Source organism: Perna viridis, chromosome 10 (assembly GCF_037379345.1).
Source record: "Perna viridis isolate PV_CMFRI_1.1 ecotype Kerala chromosome 10, ASM3737934v1, whole genome shotgun sequence".
NCBI lineage: Eukaryota > Metazoa > Mollusca > Bivalvia > Mytilida > Mytilidae > Perna > Perna viridis.
The window spans coordinates 10157118-10172674 of NC_142454.1; the positions used below are offsets into that span (position 1 = coordinate 10157118).

At 32.1% G+C, this 15557-nt stretch overlaps 1 protein-coding gene and 1 long non-coding RNA gene across 2 annotated transcripts; one reads left to right on the forward strand and one right to left on the reverse strand.

The window, feature by feature from the left end:
* Positions 1-138: 138 nt before the first annotated feature.
* Positions 139-6554, forward strand: LOC148604468 (uncharacterized). The gene is made up of 2 exons (XR_015915815.1): positions 139-251; positions 513-6554. It is a non-coding gene; the product is annotated as an uncharacterized LOC148604468 (long non-coding RNA).
* On the reverse strand, positions 4113-14286 carry LOC148604469 (signal peptidase complex subunit 3-like). The gene is made up of 5 exons (XM_088548106.1): positions 14101-14286; positions 9861-9936; positions 9293-9367; positions 7916-8031; positions 4113-6554 (listed from the first exon to the last, which is right to left on the reverse strand). Exons 1-5 carry the CDS (start codon positions 14241-14243, stop codon positions 6425-6427), a joined length of 540 nt encoding a protein of 179 aa, XP_088404232.1. The 5' UTR covers positions 14244-14286; the 3' UTR covers positions 4113-6424.
* Positions 14287-15557: the final 1271 nt, after the last annotated feature.

Below are 15557 nucleotides of genomic sequence, written 5' to 3' on the forward strand. Positions count from 1 at the left end.
ATATGTTACAAACGTTTATACTGAATATAACATGCAAAAAATCTCAATAATATGCAATTTCAACCCGAGACTCCTATATCACCCCGAGAGGAGGTTATAAAGGTTAAGGGTAATACGGAATGCGATACAGAGTTGGACAGGTCATGAACATATATGTATATAAACTTCCCGTATAAACTTCACATCAAGTGTGTGCGATATTGGATATACGATAAAAGCCTAGTAGTGAGATATAGGATGTGCGACATATGGTAAACAATAGAGGGTTTCAACAATAACTAAATAAAATAATTTAAAAACGTATATTTTAATCTAAATATATGCAAGATAAATATGGTCATCAGCTTGATTAAGATTTTCGTGGTTTTAAATTCAAAACTGTCTAAATTTTACATGCGTAACCGTAACACTGAATACAATTTAGTTCTCCTTTTAACTTTCGATACTTCTTTACAAAATATTGGGGGAAATTGGTTTCTTTCATAACATGTGATTTGACTTAATTTTTACAGTATGCTACAAAATGCACGGTGAAGTAAATACAACGACACAGTGAAGTAAATACAACGGTACAGTGAAGTAAATACAAAGACATACCGATGCAATGATATCAAGCGCGTGACATGTAATGTGTCTTCTAAATTTCAACTTAGACAACATTGTATAAACTATACATCAGTTACGTCAGATAAAGATGACTAGAGGCTTCATTCCTTGTATTGGACATGGTAAAACATCTAAGTGAGGGAATTGGCTTCCTACTTTAATAATTTTGGTTTTGAATACTTCTTGCATACCATTTATTTTTTGGATTGAGAACTTCCTATGTATTACATTTTAGTGCTACTGGTGAGAAGTTAATCACTGAAACACTTGTACAGTATATCAATATTTTTAATACATTCTTTGTTATTCATATTTTTGTCTAACTACCGTCTGTCTACAGATAAAGTAGAAACAGTGATAAATCAAACTATTTCTTAATTTTTTTTGTCGTTGTTACTTAAATGCATTCATTGAAATAATTTGATAAAATCACTTTTATGTATGATAACTTGTCACAGGTCTCTTTAAAATATTTTCTTAATAACTTCACATCATTATTGTCAAATACTTGTGCACTATCCGCATGTTGTAATTTCTATGTACAGCAGATGGATATTAAATGTTGATAATGTAGATTTCTACCTAAAATTTAAAAATATTAACACAAAGACATTTGTATCAAGTACATATTAACCATATCTACCTGTTTATGGTTTAATTATAGGCATTTAATACACAATACATACAGAAATTAATTTTTTATATATATTGAACAATCTTTAAGAAGTTAGCAGTGGGAGCGTTTAATTCCTCTGAAAACAGTAGCTAACACAATCTATTTTGAAAATTATATGACGAAAAATAAAACTGTATTGCATTCTCTATACAATTAAGAACTGATTTTTTAAATGTTTAAAGTGAATGTAAATACATTTGTATTTCATAGATTTCGGATATGCATACCTGTTAACCAATTGAACAGTTGATGTGAAAGATTATCCCTCATTGACACTGTTTTACTTGGGAGATTTTTTGTGTAAAGGCAAAATTTATGTTAATATTCAATTATTTCGTACATTCCACAGAAAATGAAGTCCCTAAAATCTTACATTTTTATGTGGGATATTCTACATTTTTCATTGAATTTGTAGGAGTTAATACCCCCTTTACATGAGTGGTTAACAGGTATGGATATGACCTGTAGATCAATAGAAAGCAATATCCAATTATTAACCATTTTTGTTTCATATCACCGTTTTACAATTTTTAAACCTGCCTAAAATTAATTTGCAATCACATTCAAACATTTTGCATAAAAAAAATAAGGTGTACATAATATTTAAAACAAAAAAACCCCCACTTTTTATGAATTTGAATTTCCCCACCAATTTTACTTGGTTAAAAAATACTGCTTTCCACTTCCTGTTCATCAATTATGAAATGAAGATTTTGACTGAGAATTGTGTTAAATAGAACATGCTCAACACATTGAATGTCCTTTTACATATTTTGCAATATCTGAATTTCCTTAAAGCGTTTCTTTTTACTGAACAACTTTCAAGGCCAAAAAGAAGTCCCTCAATCCCTATTGAATTTATATACTAGCTCTTTATTGTATTTTGAGCAATATATTATTAAGCTGAATAAATGCCTGAAAACATATATTGAAGGAATTATTTATGGATTATATTCTGGGTATTGTTCAGAAACAGGAGGGAAGTTCGAGAAATAAATCGGTGAAAGTATTTGGATCCTAAGGATGAAAAACCCTTAGCGTGAACGACGGTGCAATAATCTCAATACAGATTTAAACTAAAGGCTCTTAAGAGTCCAAATCGCTCACCTGGTTCCGTAAGTAACATTCTATTTTTGTATACGTAAAAGCCTCATGTTTTTTTCTTTAAAATAAAAATCGATTTTTCTTTTTAAAGTAAAAACATTTAAATATCAATAACTCTTATATACCTTACCAAATTTCATCACAGATAGATTTCATCATGCTGAACATTTTACCCTATGTCAGAATTTAGCTGCACCTAACAGCTTTGGAGATACATGTGAAAAACTTCTGTCCGATCCTGTTATATTTTAGCAACGGTGGCCATGTTTTTCAACTTCTGTCTGACCCCTATATCGGGAGCCATGTTTCCGACAGATCCAGCATCCCCACATCAGTTCTGTGCAGCATTCATACACAGTTTGGTTCCAATTGGTCTGGTTGTGTCAGAGGAAGAGATGTTTGAAGATAAAACATTAAATATAGAAAAAATGTCGAATAAACTCCAATTTTGGCATAACAGATTCATACGAAAATCAGACAACTGATAGATCTCATCGTGATTAACACTTTTACCTACATCAGAATTTGACTAAATCTATCAGTTTTGGAGATATATGCAAATCAAATCAGTATGATCCTCTATTTATTTGTAGTAACAGCGGTCATGTTTTTGGCGGATTAAAAATCCCCACAACAGTTCTATGCAGAATATCATAAGGAACATTTATACCAAGTTTGGAACATTCAAAATTGACTGAGAAGTAAACCTTTAACAATTTTAAATAAACACTTATTTTACCCCTTTGGCTCTTTTATTGCAATATAGTAGGGGCCAGTGACCCCATTTTAAATAGCTAGCTACCTCAAGCAGCAAGTAAACATATATCAAATTTCATTAAGTTTGGTCCACTACACTTAAAGTTATTGCACAGAAATGAAATATTTACCAAAGCTCACGGCAACAAAGCCAACAAAATTATATGACTGCAATTTTTAGCAATCATATAAAAAGTGTTGTGTTGTGAGAACACCAATTTGACATGCTTACAGAACCTTAAAAGAAAAATTGGGGTCATTAAACTTTTTTCATATTATTTTCAATAACTTAAATACTCATTACAATTTCCAAAATATCCGTTATTAATCAAAGATAACAATTTTTTGTCACACAAAATACTATTGGTTGATTGAAAATACATATTGCAGCAAGACTTTTGAAATAAAGATCCTAACTATGAAAAGAACAATTGACCCTGAAGGGGTGTACATATATGTACCAATATTCAACATATTAAGACATCTGCAGAGAAAAAATTTTGTCAAGTTCACATGTAAGAAAAACAGGTACATGTATGTACTCCCATTTATCTTGTCAATGTGGATTATAATGAGTTCCAATTCATTCTTTCAAAATACAAAAAAAGTCAAAACATGTTTCAAATTTTATCCAGCATACTTTTCAGACAACCACCAACCATACATATTTATATAAGATATTTTTCACAGCACAAATTTACTTGTTTTTCCTTCATATCAGAACACATGGAAATATTATAATGTAATTTTCTTGTATTTTATCCCTTGATAAGCTTAATTGTTATGGTATTTAAGTAATTGATGATCAACTATTTACTAAATAAATGTGAGATTTTGCCTTTAATACTGATGCTTTGTTACCTTGAAAGTAGTTTACATTGTTTTAGAGTTCTACATAATACTACATAATGTCAACTCTTACATTTTCACATCACACCAGAACCAATTTGCAACTAAAATAAAATAAGAATCTTGTATCAAATTTATTGGTAATGTCATAGTGAATTTGATGTTGCATTGTCTTAGGCAACTCCTAATTTTTTTTTAGTATAACACATATAGACTGAGATAGAAAATATCAATGGAAAATTGTTGAAGTTGCAAATTACAATGTATGTTATCTAACAGAAAAGATCAATTAAGTTCAGTGTCATTCAAAATTAAAAGGAGTTTACACATCTTAAAACATATCTTTTTAACAATACATACATGTATGTACATTTTAAATATATTTCCATAATGAATATAGTCCCTAAAATATGTCCATTCTTAGAATAGAAAACATAGTTCGGAGTGTTTCTTTCGTCTAAAGGTTAAAAAAAAACATAATTACAAAATGTTAACAATAGTCCTAACGAAATTAAAACAAAGCAAATTTCTGACATAATTCATTACAACAATAAAATCAGATAATTAGACTCGGCTAAACTTTTTGGTAGACCTTGCAATCTACAAATACCAAAACTAGTAAAAATGGGATGTAATTATAGAGAATAACGGACTACTTCAACATGAAATTCCATTCAAATGACATAAAATACTACATGATTAAACTATTTTTTACAATGTGATTAGTGTAAGATGATAGTATTCTAACAACATAAATTCAGACATAGACAGACACTTCCTAATGTTTTTACATCCAGCACTTCCTCTCTCATTCTACCACTGAGATTAAGAAAACTTTACCAACTGATACTTACCACTGTAAATGAATAAATGATTTGCTGCTATAAAAGGATTGCTGAATTGGCACTTCACAATTAGTCACAAAATCACATATAACCATGACGTAAATGTGTGAAATAATGCACTAACTTCAAAGGTATAAAAAGGATTTGACATGTGGAACAAAAGATGCATTAATTCATTATCCACAAGCTTACAAGGTGGTGCAATATACAAGCAATTCAATAATATTGCATACAGTGGTTGGGAAAAAATTGTTGCAAGTGGGCCATTTTTAGCATTTATTACAAGTATTCAAGATGTTAATGGACCATTCATTAACAATCTATGTAAAATCCTACAACTTGAACAGGCTATTTTGGCTTCAATGGCCATATGGCTCATAGCCCCTGCATGTCACTATTATGAGCCTACTTTGCATGACAAGTTGTATGACATCCACTTTTAGCATTAATTTCTTCTTAAAAACAACTTTTACATGAACAGTTTGATCATACAGATTTGCATTGATTACATTCAGCCATGGAATCTGGTAATATTATGAACCAAACTGCCAAAAGAAAACCAAAAAATATAGTACTTCATGACATAATTACATCTATAGATCAACAATACAAAGTACAATTGCACCTAACACATCAATTGGTTTAAATATTACTTCATCCACCTCACCTTTTGTGAGTTGCATGTGCATCTTTTTTATATATAGTTCAGGATGTACATTTTATGTATTACATGTATTCAAAATAGAACTATTTCACTCTTCTACTTTATTAATTATGTTTTAGTTACCTCTCCAGAATTTGTAAAACTTTTATGAATATTTGTCAAAAAAAACTAATGTTATGCTGCATTATAATGCTTTGGGGCGGCAAAATCTCCAAAATATACAAATTATTAGTGAGATAGACTTCAATTTACATCCGATGTTTAAAGCCTATCTAACCCCTTAAAATGAACACAAATGAGATTAGACTTTCTGATTGAAATAAGGTCATTAATTATATTTCATCTTTCAGCATATTTTCAACTGACCATATAATAAAGTATTCATTGAAGGATTGAAGATACTTTAAAGAATTAAATTTTGCTTGGACAATGTTGTTGCCATGAAAAACAAGGCTCTCTTCAGTCTATCATTCGTTTTCCCAATTAATGTTTTAGAGTTATGGTACTTTAAAAACACCAAGCACAAAAAATAGATATACATGTATTATGTGCTTTAGAGCAGCTGTTTATTTCATATGGTCTAATACTTAATAGTCAAGGATAAAATGTGAGAAGCATTGATGATTACTAGATCTAAAGTAAGCACTTTAACCAATGATTTTATTTCAATCAGACTAGAGATAACAAAGTTTCCAGCACTTTTCATATACTGTAAATGTATTAATTTTCAGGGTTGCTAATTTTCTCTGATTCTGTCAATTGTATATATTCATGGGTATCAATTTTTGTGGTTTCAAAAAAATGATTAGCATTGTATAGTGTTGAAAATCAATTATGCTTGTAATATTTTCCCTGGTTTTCTGTCCACTGTAAAAATAGCGAAAATTAGTACACCATGAAAATTAGTATGTTTACAATATGTATTTAGTATTTAGTAGACTGGTATTCATCTGGGAATTTGATTCTGTGATGTCCTTCACCCATTATCTTTGGTAGTGTTCCAGCATTGGGTATCACATTCCATGACAGAGATAAGGTGACATTCTTATTCCCTCTGTAAAAAAAAAACCAATATCAATGCAGGCTACACATTTTGATTCCTCAAATATGCAAACCCTTAAGGAAAAAAAAACAAAACAAGAGGCTACCAGGAGCCTGAATCATCACCTGGTTCAATTTTCACCTTTCAAGGGCTATAACTTTAACAAGGAGTTGCCCAACAATTATGACTCAAAAGATGACTTAGGAAGAATGCATCATAAGGATCATTTCAACAATTGAAAGTTCCTTTCTATCTATTATATTTTTCAAGATATAAGTTGAAAACTGCTAAAAACATTTTTTTCACCTGTCATGGGCTATAACTCTAACAAGAAGTTATCTGACATCTTTGATTCAATACAGACTTTTGAAGGCCTTATCATTAAGATCATTTTAGCAATTGAAACCTTCTCTTTATCTATCATAGTTTTCAAGATATCGACTAAAAGGTATAAAAAAAACCCTCATTTTTCACTTTCAAGGGCAATAACTCTAAGAAAGAGTCATCCATCTTTGATCAATAGCAGACTTTTCTAGGCCTTATCAAAAGGATCAATTTGGCAAAACTGTTTTGGAGATAAGTGAGAAAAACCTGTCTGACCCCTATGTTCTATTTTTAGTAACAATGGCCATGTTTTTTGACTGGTCAAAAATTAACACATCACTTCTATGCAGAATACCTAGAAACATTAAGACCAAGGTTTGTTCTAATTAGTCAAAAAGTGTCAGAGGAGAAGATTTTTGATAGAAATAACATTAAAAAAAAATCAAAGAAATGTTGACAAAAAAATCTTGTCATGCTGAACATTTATGTTCTGTCAAATTTTGGCTAAACTGAATGGTTTTGGAGATATATGCTAAAACTTTTTTTGACCCCTGTGTTCTATTTTTAGTAATGGTAGCCAAATTTTTTGACTGATCAAAAACCCCAAATTAGTTCCATGCAGAATACCCAAAGAACATTTATACCAAGTTTTGTTCTTATTAGTCCCATAGTTTCAAAGGAGACGAGTTAAGAAAATCTGTTAAAGACAAAAACAACAGACACCAAGTGATGGCAATAGCTCAACTGGCCTATGGCCAGGTGAGCTAAAAAAAATAGTCCTTTCTCCTGATTCTAGCAAGAAGACTATGATAGGTAGGTAGAGAAATTATTTTACTTTTCCCATGCAAGCCAAAATGGCCATAAAATATTAAGGGTAAGAAGAAAATAATAGGGAACTAAAACTCATCTCAAACTGCTTATAGGAATATGTTATGGTACTGGGACAGACAAACAGACTGCATGATCACTATATACTTCCCGCTTTTCAAGTAGGTCGTATAAATACCAGAAAGATTTAGCCTATTCCATGTACATTTACCAATACTTACTTTAATCCATTTCCATAATCCCAGAAATAATATTTGGTATTACTACTTCTGTAATCTAGCAGAGCATTCTCTCCTCTCTTGATGATCTTATCCCATATAACTACCTGGTTTAATAACTGAAAAAAAAAAGAAATGATTTGTATCAGGTAAATCATTAACTTAGAAATTATCTCCCCTTGCTACTGGTATATACCAGTACATTTTATGAAATAGGTATGTCATTGTGAACAAATTTTTTACGCCATTAGGCAGTTTCTGGTTTAACTTTTCTAAAATATAAACACACACACACATACACACACACTCACAAAAAACCATTTAACTGAAATTTTTACACTTAAAACTGTCAGTGAGGTGCATATAATGGCATAAATAGAGATACATTGTTTAGTAACTGGCATGCTTTTTTTCGAGGAAGTATAAAAAATAACAACAATGACAATGGCAATATCATAAGACATAACATAATACAACCACAATTCAACTGTAGTCTGATAAAAATAAAACTAACTCATAACTAGATTGACTAATTGGGTTTTTTTTCATTTAATTCTTTACACAAATCTAATATGTGTGGTTATGTTATATCGTAGCTAAACTGAGATTTCCCAAAATAAAACATGAAGTTGCATGCCGTGTCGTGTATACCAAACATGAAGTTGCATGCCGTGTCGTATATACCAAAAATGAAGTTGCAGGCTGTGTCGTATATACCAAACATGAAGTTGCATGCCGTGTCGTATATACCAAACATGAAGTTGCATGCCGTGTCGTATATACCAAACATGAAGTTGCATGCCGTGTCGTATATACCAAACATGAAGTTGCATGCCGTGTCGTATATACCAAACATGAAGTTGCATGCCGTGTCGTGCTATGTATATACCCACCCATACAACAAGCTTTAATTGGAGAGCATCCAAAAAAGCTTACAACTAACATGCATGCCCTATCTGTGTGAAACAACACACCAAATTTAAAAATCAATACATACATTGGGAGACAAGATTTTTGTGGTGAAAATTTTCTCTATCATTCCATATACTGAAAAATGGCAAAGTCCCACAAAACAGGAAATTAATAATGGAGAGCAACTAAAATATCTTACAACATATGCCCCATCTATACAAAGCCACACACCGAATTTGAAATCAATTCATCCATTGGGAGCCACGATACTTGCTACAAAAATTCAGACGGATAGACATGGTGATTCCAATAAATCACCCACTTGCTGAGAGGGGGAATAATGAGAGAAAAGTGTTGTGATTTTTGGCTGGAGAAGGATTAAGATTTAAGTTATAGAATTTATCTATTTATAAACACCGTCACAATATTTATATGATTTTGTCCTAATTCATTGTAAGGAATACTTACATGATCTTTAGATTCATATTCTGCTGTTAAGTATAAAAACAGCTGTTTCACATTCCAGTTAAAAATTTTTGAAAGATGTGGATAGAGTTAAGGAAAAAATAAGATAAAAAGTTCATACAATGTTTATTATATACATGTAAAAGAATTGCCTTTGAGTTATACATTAAGTAAAACAAATTTGTCTCCCAAATGAATTGCTGCCCTACTGTCTTACTTCAATCAGAAACGGAGATTCACCTTTATAATTCCGGCCTGATCATTAAGGCCATCATAAAAAAATTCCTAGATTCTTATCCAAAATTTTTCGAAATTTGGGATGGATGGGCGAATTTTATTATTTTATAAATTCAAGTGAAAAATACTGTCAATTTGAGAAATTATTCAGGGTGAAAAATTAGGTCAGGAGGGGATGAATTTCTAGGATACTTGTTACAAAAATGTATATTGGCCTTAAACTAACAAATCCATAAATCATGGGGAAGGTTTGTTATATGAATAACCAATCAAGATACATGTACATTGCACATGTAAGCAGGGAAAATCATTTTACCAATTATTGTAAAAGGATATCAGCTTGCATATCAAAAACAACAAATCCTAAATCATTCTTTTCTCTCCCAGCACTATAGTCAGGTACATTCTTTCTGAAAAAAAAATCACACAATAAATAATAATCAGTTCATTTCTCTTTAAACTGTAAACTTTTAAAAGTATGAAGATCCACTAAAAGTAGACAGAACATAGAGATACATGTATCTTTTTTTTATTTTTATTGTCAATTTCTCCTGTTTCAAGTATATCATTTCTTAAAAAGTATAATATTTAGGGATCTTTAAAATTTCAGTTTTAAATATGAATTTCAATTTCAAGGACCACAATCCACAATGAACTACATGTATACACAAAATGTAAGCAAATGAGAGTATTTTAAGCATGCACAGGTTGTTTTATTCTAGTGTTGACCTTGTTTCTATTGGAAATCAACTGGACAATGACATGGAGCACTACCAACAGAAAGACCTAAATCCATAAAACCTATTCAATGTGGTCCACTGTCCCCCTGGGGCTTGACTTAAGTCAAACCAGGGATGGATCCACAATTTCTTTATAGGTGACGTACATTTTGTATGGACCTTAATTTTTCACAGAATTTAGCACTTCTTTTTCACAAACATAGCCAAATACAAAAAAACAAAATTCAATGTGGTCCTCTGGCCTCCATGGACTGTCCTACATGCATTTCAAACCAGGGGTGGTACCAAGATTTCATTATAGGTGGTGTAAAGTTTGTATATAACTAGAATTAAAGGATGAGCATTGCCAGGCAAGAAAGTCTTTTTGTGGTAAAATTTGTGAAAATTCAAATTTCATGCAAAAGAAGTTTTCCAAATTTTATGGGATGTGCAAGCCTTGACCCCTAGGAATCCACACTTACGGCTTAGAAAAGAGAAACAGATAAATCCCCAAAACTTTTAAGGGAGCATATTTCTCGTTTTTATTAATGAGATGGAACTACAATGTTAATTGTATGGTGAGTTTGTTGGATTTTCCAAGCCTACATTATTTTAACTCACAATGTCATCTTGAAACTTTTATCCATGGAAATTTTGTATGCAGGGGGCAGACACAGAGGAAAATCCATATAAAGAAATAATTATTCCACTGTTTCAACAACATATACTTAAATTATTCTTACTCAGTTAGAAATATCAAAGACTCCATATCGCATTTGGTCAAAATTTTACTGCTTACTTGCCTCAATGGGTGCACATGATACATTTATGTACTTTGTATCTACCTCAAAGCAAATTAAGTACTTCATACTTTTCTCATATAAAGCGACTGAAGCTCGCTCTTTGATGTATAGAAATTTGTCTAAAAATTCATATATTGACCTCATCAGAAACTTTTGTCAAAGCAAAACACCACATCTACCTACTGAAGCTTCAAAATGTAAATGTAGTCAAAACATCCACTACACAAAAGGTTTCAAAGACGTATTTTTTTTGGAACTCCTTGGACATTTTTCAAAAACTTATTTCGGATGTGGTAAAATCTGGCACTCAGGGGCTGCTCTGGCTTCCAAAATTCTGTGGCCAGAAAAATCAACAGCTGCCAACCTTTTTTGCCAATTTTCAGACATTAGCGCCAAAATATGTGCCAAAAAATTATTCTAATTACAGTGTATTTAAAATATGATGGTATTTAATCCACTGATGAGTTACCTTTGTCAATTCATCAAAATAACCACTTCATTCATGACATACATGTACCCAAGATTCACTCTTGATGCATGTATAAAGCAGGTTTTTAGCTCCAGTCTTAGTCAGGATCTAAAACCATTTGACACTTTTTATATGCAAAATAATAACGTACTACTCCAGAAATGAGTGTTTTTCTTCTATCATAGACTGCATATTACTTTGCTCATATACAATGTAGTCCCTGATTTTAAAACATATTGACCTTTGTCCTTTGTGTTCTAATTAAATTTATCTTAAAACATAATTTGATTTTTTATTGATAAATTTTCAACAAATTTGATTCTTTTTTGAAGAGATAAAATTTCATTGCACATGGCCATGATTGTGTTTACCTTTGACCAGATGATAAAAGCTTTGATTGGTCCAATATTACATTTACATATGATTGACACCTCCCATGCGGATATTGTGAGTCAAGGTCACCTGGCCTACTAGGTGTCAACACTATTGTTTAATTGGAGAAAATATCCATTGCTGACAAATTTCCTGTCAATTTTAATATACAAAACCTAGGTGCCAAGAAAATCACCAACTGGTTATTTTTGTAAACAGATCAAATAAAAAATCACAAATTGTGACATTGGCAAAGCGCACAGCAGAGTGCATTCCCAAAAATTTGGATATCTTTTGCCAGCCCCTACAGATGAAAATATCCTTAATCAGTTCGTTCCTTCAAATTTCTCCATGACTAGCCCGATTAATAGAAGACTGTATAGGATTCAACAAGAAATGTACACATCATTTCACAAGCCCAAATCAATTTTTACTAGCCCATGACTTGGGGATAGTGGCCAAAGGCAAGCACTATAACCAAATTTAACAAAGCTAGTTAATGACATGAATCCACTTTATCTAAGGGGGAACCTACCAACTGCTTAGCTTGCACATAAAGATATTGCCTTCCTCATATTATAAATCAATAGGACAGACAGATTCATGGCTAATAGGGCAAAAAAAAAAAAAAAAAATAGGGCAAACTGACTGGGATATACTGGTTCAACCATTTTTTTCCAGTTAAAAAAATGTACCTCATTCTGGTGCAATCACAAATTCTGACTTTGTTGTAATGAAGAAGGAGGGCCTCCCCATGCAAATCATATAAATACATCATTGAGGTGTTTAGCTAACATATACAAATCAGCTCAACATTACATATAAATGCACTGGTCGAGGAGTAGTTCTTGCCAATCGATTTTCTGCTCCTGTGAAATAAGTTCATGCCCAAAATTTAAGAAAAAAGTCTTAACAGATTGCTGATATTTTATTCTCAAAATTGAGCAGATTGATGAGAATTGCTTCTGTCTTGAAAACGACAAAGTCTTTCTAGTCCCTGACCAGTATGGTATAATATTCTTTTTTAATATGAGGAAGGTGAAACCTTAAATGCCCCCAAAGAAACATGTGAATTCAAACGCCCACATCCTCTCATCATTTTTGCAATTGGTAAAATGTGTAATGATTTATGTTTTTTTTGTACTTATACATTCTCCTATTGTCATGGTCTAAAAGCTTTCTAGTCATCTCAACCATAGAACGTTAAGGCCATAGTCCATTTCGGCCATAGTCATTTTGGCCATGGTTTTCAATATGTATTCATTTGATATATCATAAGTAAATTAACATTTAATTGATTTCATTATGTAATACATTAAAAAGTGTTTTATGTTATACAGAATCGATGATAAATAAACGTCAAATCTTTGTAAAGAATGATATGTGGAGCAAAATAATATACCTCTTACATATACTTAAGAGGACTCTGTATCCTTGGGCTGTAACAGTGAAAGGGATTAACATGTTGGGCTCCTTTTTGGTGTAATATTTAAAGCTGAGGACAATACTTTAAAATGTATGGACGAAATATAGTGACCGAGACAACTATTGTCTAAGTGACCATGGCTGAAGTGGTAGTATGGCTGAAACGACTTGTATTGGTCTGAAATATGTATGGGCCGAAATTACCAGCTCCAGTAAAGAACTATGGGTTGTCATGGTCCCAAATGTCTTTAGATTGAATAGTTCGATATTGATTACATAATTTTCGTAAACATTCAGGTGACATGTTTTGACCATCTCTATCTTAGAAAAGGCTCAGGTTCAATTTGTATTTAATCATTGAAGCTAGTTTGATTCCTAGACTGGTGTGGTCCTCAATCGCTTTACCAAGTATACGAAAATGAAGCAGCCATTATACTGTTTTTAAGCTCCCAATTTTACATGTACAGACCATATATTGATGGTTTTTTTTTCAGCCCATAAGTATGCAGGCCCCAATTGATTATACAGCCATTTACGCTCCCTACAAGAGTGTAGAAGGGAGCATACAAGTTTACCATTTACTGTATTCCTTAAAATCCCGATATACAGTCCAAGTTAATAATAGAAAAATCCCACTAATGTTGTCAAAACTTCTCATTATCATAAGCCACACTCCTGCAAATAACCCAGAAACTTTAATATCGGAGGGAAGACAATCTGATAACGCGATCAGCGTGCAGGAAGATCGAACCATATTGAAAACATTTTGTAAATAAAAATACTAACACGATCACTCGTCCAGTCCCTAAATATACTGATGCTTTGTGGTCATTGAAAAACGTCGTGAGAAAACAGCAAAATGTTAAACCAGCCATCACGCTAAGCGTGAAGGCGAAAACCGTATTCAATCTGGATAAAACTGTGTTCATTTTCCAGCCGGTGTACAAACGGAAGTAGTCGTCAGCTTTTGGCTTTGGTGAGAACAAAATAAAATAGACAAATTTCGAACTCGATACATATTAATCGTTTCGTTTGTCAAAAGATTTATTACGATAAACAAAGTAACGAGTACGTACAAACAAATTAAACACCTTTAAGTTTAAAATCGTTTAAAAAAATCAAAATATACTCTCAAAATTTGAAATTCTAATGTGAACTTGACTGTTGATACAAAAAATGGATTAACCCATACCGATGGTCTAAGTATTATGCCTCGAACAAAACTTCATAACAATGATTGATTGACATGTTTTGTTTCTAGACACGAAGCCTGGGTATTCTTCTACATAATTTAGAAAAAAAAATATGATTGTAAATGTTGACTTATTTAAGTTTCGGTATTTGGCATTTTAGTAGTTAAAATATATGGGTTGATGTGTGGCGTACTCCAGCGGTGCTGGAGGTTGTCTGGCAAGCTATTTTCTGACTTGGTGCCATACTTTGGAGGAACGCAATTCCTACCTCTTACATTGTAGAAGTAATGTGTGGCGTTAATGTGTGGCGTAGTATGGCCCTAAAATCAGAGTTTGTACCACACGTAATTTAAAATCGACCAGCAGAGCTTGACATTTCAACATCTTGTATGATCGTTTTTGGTTTCTAAATACTTTAGATAGGAATTAAAGCCTTTGTCTGTATCTTCGTCCGAAAAGCCTGCCAATGGATTTAGACTAAACTTTACATGAATAGTATTAAAAAGTAATTAAACGGTATTTTGTATCGAATAGCACATGTGAATCAAGGGATACTAATAAAGGTATATAAATCGAACAATCCCTATTTTCGCTTAAAATGGTCAGGATCAAATTTCTAAAGTCCTCACACTAGTCTTATACTCGGGTGCAAATGCATTGCTTCTAGTTTGCGAATAAGTTTATTTTTGAACACCAAGAGCTTTTGGGCAGGATAAACAATTATTAATATAACGAGAATGGATATCGTGAATATGTCAAAAAGACATCACCACAACCGAGATAAAAATGTCAGCTCAAGGCCACTCATGGGTCTTTAATGAACGACGAGGAAACCCTCAAACCACAGGGCATGCTGCAGCATGCCACAAAACAACAGCTTACAAAATAGAATAATGGAACAGTAATGTCTATCGAGAAAAAAATTAAATGTGGCAGGCAAAAATAATCTCCACATATATTTCCGCAACGTAGCGTTAAAAGCCTGACTTTTCCTTTACAAGTTTTATTTCTGTTTCCACCGAAAGAGGTATTTCTCGTGTTAAATTTTCT

Excerpts from the sequence above, each read along its gene's own strand:
- LOC148604469 (XM_088548106.1), bottom strand. The coding sequence starts at position 14,243 with ATGAACACAGTTTTATCCAGATTGAATACGGTTTTCGCCTTCACGCTT. Across the intron at positions 9,368-9,860 it reads TTTTTGATATGCAAGCTGAT|CTTTCAAAAATTTTTAACTG; the intron begins ATCCTTTTACAA and ends CTCTATCCACAT. Across the intron at positions 6,555-7,915 it reads GATTATGGAAATGGATTAAA|AGGGAATAAGAATGTCACCT; the intron begins GTAAGTATTGGT and ends TTTTTTTTACAG.